The sequence below is a fragment of the Halichoerus grypus genome, chromosome 2 (genome assembly GCF_964656455.1).
Source record: "Halichoerus grypus chromosome 2, mHalGry1.hap1.1, whole genome shotgun sequence".
NCBI classification, from domain to species: domain Eukaryota; kingdom Metazoa; phylum Chordata; class Mammalia; order Carnivora; family Phocidae; genus Halichoerus; species Halichoerus grypus.
In genome coordinates this window covers 174,664,676-174,683,262 of record NC_135713.1, presented here as the reverse complement: position 1 = coordinate 174,683,262, position 18,587 = coordinate 174,664,676, and the positions used below count along the sequence as shown (strand labels likewise).

General features: G+C 36.8%; 1 protein-coding gene across 7 annotated transcripts in view; it reads right to left on the bottom strand.

Moving 5' to 3' along the window:
* Positions 1-18,587, bottom strand: part of BCAS3 (BCAS3 microtubule associated cell migration factor) — a 593,075-nt gene that overhangs the window by 348,851 nt on the left and 225,637 nt on the right. For all 7 annotated transcript variants that reach the window (XM_078064169.1, XM_078064164.1, XM_078064176.1 and 4 more), the window contains exon 15: positions 5,502-5,766. In XM_078064169.1, coding sequence (XP_077920295.1) covers positions 5,502-5,766 — 265 coding nt within the window. The remainder of the gene's footprint in view (positions 1-5,501; positions 5,767-18,587) is intronic.

Sequence of the window (18,587 nt, the reverse complement as noted above, 5' to 3'; positions counted from 1 at the left end):
CGGATTTTTGCAATACTCTCCTAACCAGTCTCACTAGGCTTCTACCCTTGTCAAGCTAAGACTGAATTCTCAATACAGATCTCCGTTCCAATCCTGCTAGAACACAGGCTTACCACATCACTCTTTTTCTCAAAGCTCTCCACAGCTTCTCTGTCTCACTCTGAGTAAAAGTCAGAGGCTGACATGATCTGACCACATTTCCTCTGTGACCTCATCTTCTAGTATGCACCTTGCATACTGAGCTTCAGCCACACTGTCCTCTTTGCCTTTCCTTGAACACTTCAGGCACATTCCCAGTGCAGGGATTTTATACTGGCTGTTCCTTCTACCTTGAACTTGTTCCCCAGATACCTGCATGACTTTCTCCCATACTTCCATCAGATGGTTGTTCAAATGTTACCATCTCAATAAAGCCTGGAGGAAGCTTTCTAATTTCAAATTGCAATCCCCCTTCCATTCTTTATTTCTCTCCAAAGCACATAACACTACCTCCCAATTCATTCTGTTCATTGTTCATATCACTCCACTAGAAAGTCAGCTTCATGGAACAGGGATGTTTTCCTCCTTTGTTCACTGCTATATTCCTAGGGCTCAGGAACAGTGCCTGGGCAGTGAACATTAATTAGTAGTTGTTGAATAATTGAATGTATCTCACAGCTGTTAAAATGAAAAGCAATGTTACCATGAATGAAAAGCTCTTCATCCTGACAAGTAATGATTTAAATCTATATTGTCTTTATTAGAATGTCTAAAGATGTTTGGGAAAATTTTGGCTCGAAGCCTTAGAGTCTACATTTTACCAATACTACGCAAAGTGTCAAGATACAAAATACAAACAAGAAAAAGACCCTATCTTCATGGAGGTCAATCTAATGGGAGACACAGGCATGTCAATGAGCAAGTAACATATTATAATATGTTAAGAGTCTCTTCAGAGTGCCAATATCAAGGCTGATACAGATGACACAACATCAAGAGATTTTTAAGAGATGAAGTGGTATTTTTAGCTAGCTCAAAATGAAATGGGGTTTTAGTAGGCACTCAAGGGGGGGAGGGTGATAATTACTTCAAATAGAGAAAAGTACATAAATAGGAAAGGGGCCAAGAAATGAACACATGTGGCATATTCAGGGAAGGGTACAAAAAACTAGGTATGGTGGGACAAGAAGTTAGAAGTAAGGTGGGATCTTCTCTAACATTCTCAAAGAATGATGAGACACTGAAAGATTTTAAGCAGAAAAGTGGAAGATCATATTTATGGTTAACAAAGGAAATGCTTGTGATAGTCATAAAAGGTTGAAGTCTATTGAAACAGATGAGGTAAGAAATGATGATCAGGTATTCTTAATCATTTTTGTGTCAAGGACTACTTGGACAGTCTGGGAAAGCCTGTGGACTCCTTTTCAGAATAATACTTATAAATGAATGGAATAAAATAAATAGAATTACAAAAAAACAATTTTATATATATAGAAGCATAGCCATCATTATAGTCTAAAAATTAAGTTCTGCTACAGTATTATATGCAATAAATATTTAAATCAGTAATATTATTATATAACATAACTGCAAAGCAATGATGAGCATATTTCAAAATATGTTGAGTAATTTAAAACATTTCAAGATACATATTTTTTAAATATAATGTGATATGAAAACATGTGTTTTTATTGGTGACAATGTCACAAATACAACTAATATTACTGTCATGTGTTATCTATATTCAAAATAAAAAGAAATGCTTAATTTTGGTTAGAGGATAGTAAACACAAAGATATAATTTCTCCCTATGCATGTTCATGGATCTTAAGTTAAGAACCCTCAGAGAGACTAAAAGTCCAGGCAACAAGATAGGAAATGAAGGAGATATTTAGAGAGAATATATTTCAAATAAATCAACATCCTCTGTTAAAAAAAAAAAAAAGGCAAATAGATAAAATAATCCTAACCTAAATTGGATTGACTCCAGAGAGTAAAAAGGAAATATCCCTATATCAACTGTTATTTAACAGTTTCCTTTACTTTGCTAAAAAGAGCACAGACAAACAACGGTAATACCGCCAAAGCATGATTCATTTTCAAGATGAATCCCTCCCTGTTCAAAGGTTTACATTGTTTTTGACCAGCATCAGACTGTTTATCCACACAAACTGTAAATACATCATTTTTAGAACTAACCAACAACAATGCCCATTTTGTTTTGACATGTAAAACACAAAAAGAACATGGAGAAAAATGACCATCACTTGAATATCTACACTTTAAAAATGAGAAATACTATACAGAATAATGGGGTGACATTCCAACATAATAAAATTTTAACACGTGATCAGGAGGAAAATGCCTCCTGAAATTCCTTCTTTCGAAGGGTTTGTTAAGTAGAGCAGTAATGTCAAACAGTATAATCTCTTCTCTGAGATGCCTTCTGTTAGCTTCATGCAAGAAAAGGAAGAGAGCTGTGAAATCATCAAGCTGAGAGAAAATCATACATTTTTACTCAGAAATCGAGTATTGCTCTTCAACTATGTGTTCTTTCACAAATGACAAATCCTTAATTGATTGGCACCTTGCACCCTTCTACAAAAATACACTGAAAATTATTTATTCACAGAAATTTAATATCTGCCTTTTCCCTTGGACTAGAAGATAATACACGAGAGCAGAGATTACCTCAAATTTTTGTGTACATTATAACTAAAGCCTAGCACAAAACCTGGCATGTGGTAAGCTTAATAGAGAAGGAAGAACAGGAAGAAAAAAGAAGCTCAAAAGACTTTCTGGATATATATAAATGTGAGGACTAAAAATCCTTCCTAATTTTTTACTATTATATCTGTTCTCTGGTCAACCTAGTTGCCCCACATGCATTTTGAATCTTTCTCCATAAAGTGTTTGGTGAAATTTAATTGGAGAAAAATACTCAACACAAAGAGAAAGGTCCTCAAAGAACCTGTGCTATGAGCTAATTATATGACAAAATAGTTACACCTAAAATTTAAGTAATTATTTCTGAAGTAATATTTCTTGCAAATGGCTGAAAATACAAATATCCCATAGCTTACTAAGCTTTTTTTTTTTTTTAATTCCAAATGCTTTTTAAAATGACTGTTTTCACCTAGGACTGATTCTAAAAGATTTTCAACCTCAAAGATCATGGGTCACTAGTTAAATTAAGTAAAAATAAATAACAACTGTTCTTATAAAAATAATGGGGCCAAAGCATAAAGCATCATCTAAAGAGAAAACAGAAGTCTTGAATTTTTTTTGAGTTACAGAATTTCTCCCCAGGACCATTTTCCTACATATGTTTTCAGTCTATCTTAAAACTTCCTACAAAAAATACATATCTAGGATTGATTAGGTATTACAAAAAGACATATGTTTAAGCAGAAGCTAAAACAAGTAAGGATGGGTATATAGCCAAAAGATCTACAGAAGTACTCAAACAAATACTTGCATACCCATGTTCATAACACCACTATTCAAAACAGTAAAGAGGTGGAAACAACCCAAATGTCCATCACTGGAAGAATAGTTAAAACTGTGGTATATACATACAGTAGAATATTACTCAGGCATAAAAAGGAATGAAGTACTGATAAATACTACAGTGTGGACGGACCTCAAAAACATAACACATCATATAAGCCAGAAACAAAAGGTCATATATTGTATGACTGCAGTTATATGAAATATCCAGAACAGGTAAATCCACAGAGACGGAAAGCAAATCGGTGGTTGCTAGGGCCTTCGGTGGAGAGGAATAGGTAGTAACTGCTTAAAGAATATGTGGTTTTGGGGCACCTGGGTGGCACAGTCAGTTAAGCCTCCAACTCTTGGTCTCAGCTCAGGTCATGATCTCAGGGTCGTGAGATTGAGCCCCGCGTCGGGCTCTGCACTCAATGCGGAATCTGTTTCAGATTCTCTCTCTCTCTCCCTCTATCCCTCCCCACCACACATGTGCTCTCTCTCCCTCTCTCATTCAAATAAATAAATAAATCCTAAAAAGAAAAAAAAAAAAAGAACACGTGGTTTTCTTCTTGGATGAGGAAAACATCTTGCAACTAACTAGAAGTGGTGGTTCATTGTGAATGCACTAAATGCCACTGAATTGTTAACATCTAAATAGTTAATTTTATGTTATGTAAATTTAGGATCAACTGAATAAATAAAAATTGATTTCTGTAGTAACCATAATCTCTCTCTATAAAATTCCCTATTCTTAGAAACCTAAATTGGTCATCTGTCAAGGAGAACCTGCAATGCTTTAGAAAAAATGTCATTTAATGTAAACAAATAATTTTTTGTCATTCCAGTGGAAATAAAATGGCACAACCATTCTGATATTATCTTCCAAGGTCAAGATTCACATACACTCCCAGCATTTCCATTAAAAAATGAGTACACATTTGCAACAAGAAACAAGTGCAAAAATGTTCAATGCATCACTACATATAATAACCCAACACCAGAAACCCATCAAATACATATCAACATCAGTAGTAAAAAGGATAGTTAAATAAATAAGTAGAAGCATATTTATACAATGGACTATGTAAGAGCAATGGAAATAAATGAAGTAAACCTACACAGAACAACATGAATTAATTTCACAAACATAATCCCAAAAAGATGTATTTTAAAATAAAACGCAAAGGGCGCCTGGGTGGCTCAGTCGGTTAAGCAGCTGCTTTCAGCTCAGGTCATGATCCCAGGGTCCTGGGATCAAGCCCCGCATTGGGCTCCCTGCTCAGCGGGGAGCCTGTTTCTACCTCTCCCTCTCCCCCTGCTTATGTTCTCTCTCTCTCTCTCTCTCTGTGTCAGATAAATATATAAAATCTTAAAAAAAAATAAAAATAAAATGCAAATGCTGCTCTAAAATACACAACTTATGACTATTCCTCTCCAACAATGAATATTTCTTAATGAACTGTAGTACCGACTCTGGATAAGACAGAGTTTCCTGGAAAAAATCTATAGGTACGTGATTTAATCTATAAATATATGAAAATAGTCTTGAACTTCATATTCCATACATATGACACAAAGTATGCCTTATATACTAAAAAAGTTAGCATGGCAAAGATCACCATTCCTATGTTGGCTTCAGTTTATTAAATGACTTAATAAATTAAGAATGTTCTCGAATGAGGGGCGCCTCGGTGGCTCAGTCGTTAAGCATCTGCCTTCGGCTCAGGTCATGATCCCAGGGTCCTGGGATCGAGCCCCGCATCAAGCTCCCTGCTTGGCAGGAAGCCTGCTTCTCCCTCTCCCGCTCCCCCTGCTTGTGTTCCCTCTCTTGCTGTCTCTCTCTCTGTCAAAAAAATAAATAAAAAACTTTAAAAAAAAAAAAATGTTCTCGAATGACCCTAAGATCTTTTCTTTGCATGAACAGATGAGGTGGAAAAATGTTTCAATTATTTTATCCCATATTTCAAAAAGTAAGGATAATAAGAGAAGGATGGTAGGGGTCAGTGGAGAGAGGAAAAAATTAGGTTTACCATGCAGAGGTGATCCAGAAGGGCTACTTGATAGACCTGGAACAGGGCTACAGCGACCTCCTTGCTTAGACGTCAGTTCTTGTTCAATTTCTTCCAGCCCAGCACTTTTCTGGAAACGGCTCATACGATTCACAACTCGTGGGGACATATGTGTTCGAACACAAGGCTGGCCACCGTAAGGGTTGATGGGGAAAACATGGGAAGTACCCCGGAGAGTACTAACCACAACCCAGCGACAGTCATGGCTGAAGCAGATGTCTTGTACCTAGAAATGGATAGGGAAAAACACAAACAGGACTGAAACTATTTGCATTAATATGTTAATTAATTGAATTTAAATTTTTTTAAAAAGGGGGTTAAAAAAAAGAAACTATTTGGATTTATCTAGTATCACACACATCACCAGATGTAAATAGAAATACTTGTCTTGTTAGCAAATTTACCTTATATCAAGTTATAAATTAAAAATTTTATTCTGCAGATGAGTTTCATGGTGAATATTGATCAAAACTCCCTATCAGGGATTTGATACATTTTAGAAGCAGAGAATTCTGTCCCTTGCAGCACAGAGTGCCAAGTCAAAAATCAGGACCTAGGCAGTTTCACCCTATAAAGCTACAAAAAATTTATATGAATCAGGTTTATTTTTCTAAATTAATTTGCCTCCTAATAAACATAAAATAGTAAAAATAAAAACAAACATTATACAATGTAGGTGAAGTTATTAATCCAATCCTTCACTAAACAAATATTCATGAGGTTCCATGCTAGGCGCTAGAAATAAAGAGGTAAATAAGAAATAATCTTTGGGAAAAGTTAGAGGAAGGAGCCAGACTTGGTCTCAGGGTCTGAAGGAACAACTCTGTACACATCTGTTTGTTCTTTTCTGTGCATAAGATTTTTATTTAAAAAAAAAAAAAAAGAAGAAAGAAAGAAAGAATCTTTGGGCTCACAGCCTAACAGGAGAAAAAGACATGTAAGAAATTTGTGAGAATGTAATACATACAAAGTGAAATAACTGTCTTATGTACCAGGCACAGTGGTTAAGAAAAAGGAAGAAATATATGAAGTTTCTGTGAGAGGTAAAAAGGAGATGGTGAAGTTGGAGGTGTAGGAAGAGCCTGGATTCTGGAAATAAGTTTTGATGTAGGATATACTTACAGAGAAGGAGAGAAGGCACTCCAATTTAGATATATTCAGATATTCTACATTAAATATAAATGCATAGATAGAAGATGGAAATGATGAGCAAGTAGTTCAGCATATCCAAAAAAACCATCAGACTTGGCAAAGGCCAGGGCAAGAGGTATTTGGATTTTATTTAAGAAATAGTGGAGTCAAGATTTCAATTTGGGAAGGATGGTTCTGGGAGTGAAATGTAGGGGAGTGGATCTGCAGTGGGATAAGGGTAGCTGAAGGAAAATTATGAATAAGTTCCTTCAGTAGTCAGGGATATAGGACTCTGAAGAAAGGTGGGATGCAGAAGAGAAAAGGTATCAAAACACCCTAATCTTACCCACCCCCCTCCACCCCACCCCCCCACAAAACTCATATATCTCTAGTGGTTGGCAAACTTTGCAGGCCATCCAGTCTCTATTTTCTGCTATAACTACTCAACTCTGTCCTTCTAGTATGAAAGTAGCCATAGAAAATATGTAAATGAATGAGTGCAACTATGTTCAAAAGAAAACTTTATTTACAACAAGTGGTTGGCCACAGACTTGATTTAGGGAAAGTTAGTTCCCTAATTTGTATGACACTTAACAGGTGCTGAATACAGAAGTTCCATTATTTTCAAATTAGCAAACTTAATTTACTACTTTCATCTTGATATCAGTCTAATGATAACAACTTGAACAAAAATGTCCCCATTTACTTTTATCCTTAAAAAAGAAAGTCAAGTAGGGGCGCCTGGGTGGCGCAGTCGGTTGAGCATCCCACTCTTGGGGTATTGGGATCGAGCCGCATGAGGGGCTCCGTGCTGGCTTGGGATTTTCACTGCCTCTCCCTCTGCCCCTTCCTTCTGTGTGCACGTGCACTCGCTCTCTTTCTCATCAATAAATTAAAAAAAGAAAATGTATATATGTATATACCCATATATATGAATCCGTGGCATATTAGCTATCATTATAATATGAGCTAAGTAAAACTCCTTCAGCAGTCAGAGAAGCCCACACTTTCCAATACATTAGATCTTCAAATAAGCTTAAATTCAGATGAAAATCATGACTGATATTTCAGAAATATTTCACCAACAAAAGCTATAAGTACACATCAAAGTACAAGTCTCTAAAAGAGCCCAGAACCTTTGAAATAAAAAAAAAAAAAAAGAAATTGTAGTCTTATAGATCAAGAAGGATACTTCATTGCTAGACTACTGCTAGACCAAAATTATCACTACATGGATAAACCCAAAATTCAACTGCATGCCCGTCCATTTCAATCACTGTGATATATGCCCTAATGACGCGTTAATGTTATAATTAAAGAATCTCCTGAAAGCTGACAAATTTAACTCCCAGGGATTCTAGAATTATGAATAAAAAGCCAGTCCACAAGTGTTTTACCTCCGTAGCTGGCCTATAGTCAGTTGCCTTCCAGCTGAACTGACTTATGGAAAAGAGAAAGGGAAGGAGCGGGCCAAAAAAAAAAGGGGGTAAATAGCAGAAGCAAGAGAAAAGAAAAACAGTTCCAGACAAGTTTAATATCGTACTACCAAATGCATTAACATAAGCCAGAATCAAATATACAAAGAAAAAACACCTATAGACCTATGGAGTAATTTATGTCCCATCCACAGTGCAACTAAATCACGTTATCTAAAACCTTGTTCCAAAACACTTATAATCAAGACCGCTTCCTGGTCTGTCAGTGAAAAGAAGTTTCCTTCTTTCATTTTAAAAATACTTCTGATATGAAGTGGTGCTAACAATCAGTCTCAAGGCAGGAAGACAGAATGCCACCTCAGTGCTTACTTAGAGAAGTGATTCTGTTCTATGACCTGGAGGACACATCAGGATACTTAAATGAACAGAGAAGATATTAGCTGTCAAGGGACAGAGAGAGTTTAATCCTTTAAATAACACAGAGGATAACAACTGACCTACTCAAAAATGCACAACGATATAACGGTTGGTGTTATCAAACAAGTTGGGTGGTTTTTCCTACATTATTGAAGACAAGAAAGACTATATATAATGGCAAACTAGTAATAAAATGATGACATCATCTGCATGATTTTTGGACCTCAATTTTGGAGTGATATTTCTAGTAAAGATTTTCTCATCACAAAACAGGAAAGCTACCTGGGAAGTGTATCTCTGGTTTACTGCTACAGTACCAAATACCATGGCAAATAACATTTCCCAAGTACAGATCAGGCAATTGTTAGAAACAGAAGTTTAAACTAAACAAGTACAGGTATCAAAAAAGTACTATCCAAATACCTACCCTCAAATTTAGGAAGCAAGCATATTTAGGTAATTGTGATTTTTAAGAATTATTTACTATATCCTGAACTCAGGAACTGACCCAATCCAAGCAGATCTGGACAGCAAAAGATAGACCATATGGCTCCGACTTAGCATTTCAAACTGCTATGAAGCTGGAGCAGAGAATAAATGTGAACATGGGACAAATACAGGTTTCTTCCAGAACAAGTGTCGGCAAACTTTTTCAGTAAGGGGCCAGAGAGTAAAATTTTAGGCTTTGCAGGCAAGAAAGCAAAACCAAGGATACTATGTAGGTACTTAGAATAATAAGAAAATAAATTTTGACAAAATTTTTACTGAATAGAATTTTTTGTAATGTAAGTCTACTAAATAAGAAGAATGGAATCTGTTTTTTATAGGAGGTAATATTTTGTTTATTTGGGGTTCGAAGCTAGCATTATTATCATCAAATAGATCCCAAGGCTTTATATGTTTATAAAAACCATTCTTGGCTCACGAGATGTACAAAAACAGACAGAGGGCCACATATGGCCAATGGACCACAGTTTGCTGACCCGTTTTATACCACCACCATGGTAGTAAATGTAAACTTGTCAAATCATCATAAACTTCAAAGCAGAAAGGACCTTGGAAATCTAAAGTCAAAGTCAAAAACACAGTAAGACTCTCAGGTCAATATTATTCCTATGGTTTATAAGATACTACACAGTAAAAAGAGGGAAAACTACAAAGAAAGCCTTCCCCATAAGAAGAATCCATGCAAGATATTAGTTAGGAACATGAGACCAATGAGATTATAGTTCTTTTCTAAATTCAACAGCAAGCCAGACATTCTGTTTTGTCTTCAAGGTGAATATAGCAGTATTCAATTCAACATTAATACATAACTACTAGAGAAAGTCATCTGAGTTGAAAAAAAAAATCACACATACACACATAAACCCCACAACCCAGAGATAACTATTTCAAATTATCCTGGACATCTCAATGCATAGACAGGTATGTACAGATATTTATGTGTATATTTATGAGTATATATGTGTGTATGTATGTGTGTGTGTGTATATATATATATATCACGTAAACACAAATATAGATACATAAAGACATGTGCATGCACATACACGTACTTTTCACTGGATAAGAGTAACCAATTTGAAATATAAAATAATCATTAAACTTCAATATTATACAAGATAGTGAAAACACATGGAAACAGCACTATAAGTATAAAGCCTTTACATGTGATTCCAGGCTTTCCCTACAGGTAGCATGTAATGGGAAATATATCACTAGCTACACAGCCACAGAAACGTTAGTTAACAACTCTCTGCCTTATGGTTCTTCATTTGCAAAATGGGAACAATAAGGCAAGTCTCGTGGGGTTTTAGGTTTAATGAATTACCATGTAAAGCACTTAGAACACTGCCTATCACTTAATAAGCACTGAATGAAGATGTTTGCTGTAATTATCATAATTACCATAAAAATACATCCCTACTCTGTTCAAACAACTCTGTTTTCACTGCTAACAACACAGACTAAACCACTATCATCATTTCAACAGGTTACTACATTAGACTCCTAACTGGACTCTTACTTAAGACCACCTACAAGCAACAAAAGACAAAGTAGATAAATTGTACTTACTCAAAATTAAAAACTTTCCTGCATCAAAGAATACTATCAAAAAAATAAAAAGACAACCACAGACTATGAGAAAATATTTCCAAATAATACGACTGATAAGGGTCCGGCATGTAAAATACTTAAATAAGTCTTTCAACTCAACAACAAAAAGACAAATAATTCAATTAAAAATAAGCAAAAAAAAAAAAATTGAATATTTTTCCAAAGAAGATATAGAAATAGCCAAAAAGCACATGAAAAGATGCTCAACATCTTTAGTCATTAGGGAAATGTAAATAAAAAACACAATGAGATACCACTTCATACTGAAAAGAATGGTTATAAAAAAAAGATAAAATAAGTGTTGATGAGGATGTAGAGAAACTTGAACCCTCATACATTGCTGGGAAAAAAGAAAACAGTACAGCCACTTGGAATTCCTCTAAAAGCTAAACATAGACTTTCATCCTTAGATACCCAAGAGAACTGAAAACATGTTCAAACAGAAACCTACACACTAATGTTCACAGCAGTATTCCACTTTCCTTAGTGGAAACAACCCAAATGTCTATCAACTAGTAAGTGGAAAAAATGTGGTCTATACATACAAGGGAATATTATTCAGGTACAAAAAGCAATAAAGTTCTGATACATGCTACAACATGAATGAACTTTGAAAACACGATGTAAAATGAAAGAAGACAGACAGAAAAGGCTACTGTTATCTGATTCCATTTATATGAAATGGACAAAATAAGCAGATCCATAGAGACAGAAAATAGGTTAACAATTGCCGAGGGCCAGGGAGAATAGAAGGGGGAGTAGCCGCTCATGGGTAACCAGGTTTCTTTCTGGGGGGATGAAAATGTTCTGGAATAAAATAAAATAGTGATTGATAGACAAGTCTGTATACTAAAAACCACAAAACTGTACACTTTAAAAGGGTGAACTTTATGTATATGAATTATGTCTCAATAAAGCTGTTAAAAAAATGAAAAAACTAGTTAGTTCACTGAAAGGTAAGTTCTATAACCTCTTTTTATAGTTTGTGGTTTCATTTAACTGCCCTTTAGTTCTTTGAGATATCTCTATTGTTCTAGGCTCAAAAGAAGATAAGTAACTGCTAAGAAGCCTAAGCTAGCATTTTATCTGTGCCCATCTTGGCTCACTTCATATCTGGGGTTGGGGTAATATGGGGAAACACTATAACCAGATGTTCTTATTATTAAGTTTCCCTCCATTCAGCAAAGAAGTGTGGCATAAAATGATAGAAAAAAATCAAGCAGAGTACCTGAAGTAGTATGGGACTCCTCATTAGACACTCACTGTAATCAATTTAGAGCTTTTAAGTATACAAATGTCAGGATTCTTAACTAATGGGATATGAATTTAAAAAATACAGACTGCTTGGGCGCCTGGGTGGCTCAGTTGGTTAAGCAACTGCCTTCGGCTCAGGTCATGATCCTGGAGTCCCGGGATCGAGTCCCACATCGGGCTCCCTGCTCAGCGGGGAGTCTGCTTCTCCCTCTGACCCTCCCCCCTCTCATGTACTCTCTCTCATTCTCGCTCTCTCAAATAAATAAATAAATCTTTAAAAAAAAAAAATACAGACTGCTTAATTAAATGTTTTGCAAATTTGTATTAGGTTATATAGCTTATTGTTCATTAAATGGTTCCTGTATTGTTTGGAATATTGTTAACATCTCACACTTGTTTTTATTATAATGATGTAAAATTTGGCTATCAGAAACCATTAGGCCTCTAGAAAGCTAATATATTTGTTCCTTAAAATATAATGTAGCTATATTACAATAATTCTAATTTATACAAATATTTTTTGACAAACTGAATTATCCTTAAGTATTTTGTTGATTTAATAATCCAAAACAACAATATTTGGAGTAACCAAATCCAATATAGCAGACATACACTCACAAAGAACAATTATGTCCATTTTATCAAAACCTAAAAAAACCCCACCCCAAATGTATATTTAATTCACAAAACAGGTTGAATTCAAATCACATATAACACAAGAGTATTTGAGCACTAGAATTAAGTGGTACCCCATTTAAGCATCTAAGATATAGAAATCAGCATTTTATAGGGCTCCAATTTATGCCACAAATTCACCACCAAAACCCAATTAACTAATAAAGGCGATAAAAGTATAGGGTTATTATTTTTTTCTTTTGAGAGGGAAAGAGAGGGAGGAGGCAGAGGGAGAGGAGAGGAAGAGGGAGAATCCCAAGCAGGCTCCACACCCAGCACAGAGCCAAATGCAGGACTCGATCTCACAATCCCAAGATCATGACCTCAGACGAAATCAAGAGTCAGACACTTAACTAACTGAGCCACCCAGGTGCCCCAAAGTTTAGGATTATTTTAACATCCTAAAATCTAAAGCAAAGTTCCTCAAACTTTAGTGTGAAAAGAAGCACCTAAGGGGCGCCTGGGTGGCTCAGTTGGTTAAGCGACTGCCTTCGGCTCAGGTCATGATCCTGGAGTCCCAGGATCGAGTCCCACATCGGGCTCCCTGCTCAGCAGGGAGTCTGCTTCTCCCTCTGACCCTCCCCTGTCTCATGCTCTCTCTCTCTATCTCATTCTCTCTCAAATAAATAAAAATAAAATCTTTAAAAAAAAAAAAAAGGAAGCACCTAAGTAACTTGTAAAAAATGCAAATAAGTTGGTCCCCTCTTCAGGATTATGATTCTGCAGGTATTGGGAGGTGAGAGAGACATGACCAAGAAATCTGCAGTTTCAGAACACTCAGCTAATGACTCTGACACTAACCTAAAGTCTGTAATACAGAGCCAGAAAATAAAGTGACCAAAAATGGCAGTCCCCCTAATTCTGTAGCAAATGTTAGAAAGCATAAAAAGATATATTTTTTAAAGATTTTATTTATTTACTTGACAGAGAGAGAGCGAAAGAGGGAACACAAGCAGGGGGAGTGGGAGAGGGAGAAGCAGGCTTCCCGCTGAGCAGGGAGCCCGATGCGGGGCTCAATCCCAGGACCCTGGGATCATGACCTGAGCCAAAGGCAGTCGCTTAACCAACTGAGCCACCCAGGTGCCCCTAAAAAGATATTTTTTTAAAAAAACAAAGTCATATCAATGATTGCCTAGGGTAAGAGTGAGGCAGAAAACTGAAAAAAGCTGTAGGAAGTTCTCTGGGATGATGAAAATGTTGTATAGATTGATTGTAGTGATGGATATATGGATATGACTAGTAGATGGCAAATCAAACACCCATCTCCAACCTTCCCTCCCTCACCTGACACCAGGTGCCTCATATGTGCTAGCCCAGCTTCTCCAACAGGAAGTGTTGACACAGCTATGATCAGTCAGACAGAAGCAGGATGCTATTGCAGGATTCTGGGAAAGTATTCGCTTCCTGATATAAGAAATTAACATCACTGAGCTGTCCATACTCCCCATCTTAGTGCCTTGAATTCAGAAATGATGCCCACAAGAATGGCAATTATATAAAGCCATCACAAGGAAAAGAACAAAAAAGTCACAAAAACATTGCCAAACAACTGTACCAAACCAGCAACAGCCTTCTTATAACGTGACAAAAATAAACCCTGATTTTTTAAAACCATCGTTAAATGTGGTTTTCTTTCTGTAGCCAAACATATGCCTAATGATTCAAATACCAATTTGCTCTCCAATTCTCTTTAAGAATTCTCTTTAAAAAAAAAAAAAAAAGGAAAGAAAACCCAAAAGCAGACAGTACTTGGATAAAAAGTCTACAATCCAAGACTATTATAATTTCAGAAGCCTGTAAGAATGGCAACCAAAGCCATAAAGACAAGTCCCATATAGCAAAAATTAACTGGCCAAGGTCCAAGCCCTCAGATGATGTTATATTTAATGAAAATTTACAGGAAAATATGTGAAAAAAGCTATTTGCTTAAGAATTAACATATGAGTTCTAGAGACATGCCCAACACAACATTTCAACAAATTTTATCCTTCAAAATCGATACAGATACTTCCATTTAAAATGCTGTAATTCCGACTATCATGACAAGGTTAATGGCAATAAAAGTTTGCTTGGGAATAAGTTGCTTAGAATGGAAATGTGTTGAAGATGGATAATCCACACATACCCTCTAGCCTATCTGGCCCACTCCCTCGCACTATGAATTCTTCATAATCATTCATTTAGTCAGTAAATATTTATGGAAAGCTTCTTATGTGTTTTACACTCTTCTAAGTGCCAAAACTTAAAAAATGAGCTAATGCTAGTAAGTAGCCTGAAATTACCATCTGAACCAACAACTACACTGTTGGGCATCTACGCCAGAGAAGTGAAAACGATGTTCACATAACATATTCACTATAGCCCCAAACTGTAAATGGTCCAGGTGAATGTGTGAACAACCTGTGTGAGTTAGGTCTACTTATAAAAGGGCAATGTGAGGGAACTGTTCAGTATCCTCATGGACACACACACCTACACAGGTGATTAAACTGTATACCTAAACACACACATACACACTCATTTCCACACACACAAATGCACAAACGAGTATAAGTAAATCTAGTGAAATCTGAAAAAGATCGGGGATGGTACCAATGTCAATATCCTGGTTGTGATATACTCTAGTTTTGCAAAATGTTACCCATTGAGATAAACTGGATCAAGAGTACACGAGATTTCTTAGTACTATTTCTTACAAGTCCATATGAATCTACAATTATTTCAATAAAAATCTGAACTAAAAATAAAGTGAATATGATGCTTCACACACCCCAGAACCAGCAAGCTAATATGGCTGGCTCCTGCTGTGATCTGACCTTGAGGGGTAACAAGGATGGGGGGTAACCAAAATGCCAGAGGCTGCAGGGGTGAAACTTGGCAGTGTTGAGAGTGTGGGCAGAAAACAAAGGGGTGGTGATGCCTGGACACTCACTGGATGCTGGCAAGTAGCACTACCGGCCATGGGGAAATAAGTGGCACCCACCCTGGGGAACAATCACTTGGCCAAGTGAGAGAAAGGCCAACACTTCTGGTTGCCCCCCGAGTATCGACAGGCCAGCCTCCCCTGCCAACAAGACGGAGGATAATGTGACCGCCTGGCAGCTGTTACTAGAACAACGGACATGTGCACATTAAATACATTAGTCCATGTTCTCCTGTAGGGAAAAGTAGTCCACGTCCTGGTGGGGGATGGGGCGGAGAATACCCTGGAAGGACATGTCAGCAAAGTCTGCAGGAGGGAAGAGAAGCTAAAGTGACCTGGTAGGAGGACTACTGCTGTGCTTCTCCTGATAAATGTATAACTGGTATTAATGGTTTAACTGATTGTACTCACATGCTTTTAAGTGTCAGAGGTATATCCTCCGCCATGCAGACTGAAATGATAATGGGGAAAGCGCACAACAGACCACCTACTAGGCTTCCAGTTCCTTCCCATGTTATACAATAGAAACAATAGAATCCCAGTAGGAAGAAGGTAGGGACTTAATGGCTGCTGAAGTACTCAGGTGTTAGCCCAGTACAACATCGCCACCTGCCTGATCCAGCAACCAAATACACTCCCTTTTTCAGAGGGTGGCTCCTAACCTGCTATTCAATTCCAGTAAATGAACAACTGACCCAGGAGGCCTTGTGATTTTCCAGACTAACACTGGGTTGGGTCAACTCAAATTTGACGGTGAACATGTTGGTGAGGGCCCAACAGAGCTTGGTAGTCAAATAGAAATGGTATGTTCCACAGTACGTTCCAGCCTGGCCCTAGAAGCATCTTGTTTTTACAGCTACTTTACCAGCTACTCCACTGCCTAAAGCAACACCACTGGTTCAACAGACCCTTGGTTCACAGAACTTCCTCTGAACGCCTGTGCCTGATTCCCTGACGGCTTGGCTAAGATGAAGGCCGATGGTGTCCACCAGCCTGCGGCAGCTGCACAACCCCAGCAAAAACTCTGCTGGGACAAATGAAGTAAAGCCCGATCAGCACAGTAGAATAATGGAAAGCTGTCATTTCTGTTTTAATTGACGGGCCACCACAGCTGACACTCTGGGAGCTGCCAATGGCCTAGCCAAACCTAGTGTGGCTTGCCGTGAGGAAGACTACGTACTGGTGGATTGCAGACATCCCTTCTTTTAGGGCTAGGAGCTGCACAGACAAATCACGGCTAGTGACTGAACAATCTGGGTCACTCCCACCCAAGGTAAGATTCCATCCACTGATGGGAAGGACCAGAATCAAGCTGCTCATCAAGACTGTACTGCCCCGCTCTGCAGTGTGATTCCCAACTTTACATCAATAATAAATGTTTGTCCGGGGTTTACATCCCACCTATTATCCGCTGTTTCATAACCACTTAGAATATACATGATGTCATAGTTGAAAAGCATAAATATACTGAAGGTGTGTTATAATACAGTGTAGTATATTATACTATAATATATATAAAATAATATACTATTATATATTATATAGTATATATATAATATACAGTATATACGTAAGTATACTATAGATTAGTTGCTTACCTATTAAGACAAAATGGTTGATATGGTTCTCAGATATTTGACCTTTTTCACCTTATTTGTTCTATCAAATATTGAGAAAGTATTGTTAAACTCAGTTTTAGGTGTGTACATATTTTAAATCTTCCTGATAATTTGACTCTTGGACATTATGAAAGATCTCTAGAAATAGGCTTTGTCTTAACCTATTTTACTTGATATTAATATGGCTGAATTTTCAACATTATTGTATTTATTATTTGCATGATATATCTTTTAACATGCTTGTACTATCATTATATTAATGTATCTATATGTAAAGTGAATCTCTAATAGGTAATTCCTTTAGACTAGAATACAGTAATATTTATTTTTTTTTAATTTATTTTATTAACATATAATGTACTATTTGTTTCAGGGGTACAGGTCTGTGATTCATCAGTCTTACACAATTCACAGTGCTCACCATAGCACATACCCTCCCCAATGTCCATCACCCAGCCACCCCATCCCTCTTACCCCCTTCCACTCCAGCAACCCTCCGTTTGTTTCCAGGGATTAAGAGTCTCTTATGCTTTGTCTCCCTCTCTGGTTTCATCTTGTTTCATTTTTCCCTCCCCTCCCCTATGATCCTCTGTCTTGTTTCTCAAATTCCTCATATCAGTGAGATCATACGGTACTTGTCTTTCTCTGATTGACTTATTTCGCTTAGCGTAATACCCTCTAGTTCCATCCACACCATTGCAAATGGCAAAGATTTCATTTTTTGATGGCTGCATAATATTCCATTGTATAAATATACCACATCTTCTTTATCCATTCATCTGTTGATGGACATCTAGGTTCTTTCCATAGTTTGGTTATTGTGGACATTGCTGCTATAAACATTGGGGTGCAGGTGCCCCTTCAGATCACTACATTTGTATCCTTGGGGTGAATACCCAGTAGTGCAACTGCTAGGTCATAGGGTAGCTCTATTTTCAACTTTGTGAGGAACCTCCATACTGTTTTCCAGAGTGGCTGCACCAGCTTGCAGAATACAGTAATATTTAATATAATTATTATACTATGGTTGAATTTTGATGTACCATTTAATATTTGGTTTTTGTTTATCCTGTTTCTTGTGCCTCTGTTCCTCCTTGTCTGCCTAATTTGAATTAACTGAACATTTTTTAGAAATCCATGTTAACTGCATTATTGTCTTTTTAGGTACAGCATGTCAAACCTTGAAACAATATAGTTCCATGTATCTGCTTCCACCTCAGCACTCTAGGTCCATTATGCTATACTTACCATACATATTACATGTACACATGATATAATCCCCAGAAAATAATATTAAAATTTCTTATACATAAATATTACAATTTTAACATTCCTATATATTTTTAAATAAATTTAAAATGGGGAGCAACTGGGTGATAAGCATTAAGGAGGGCACGTGATGTGTTGAGCACTGGGTGCTTTATGCAACTGATGAATTACTGAACTCTACATCTGAAACTAATGATGGACT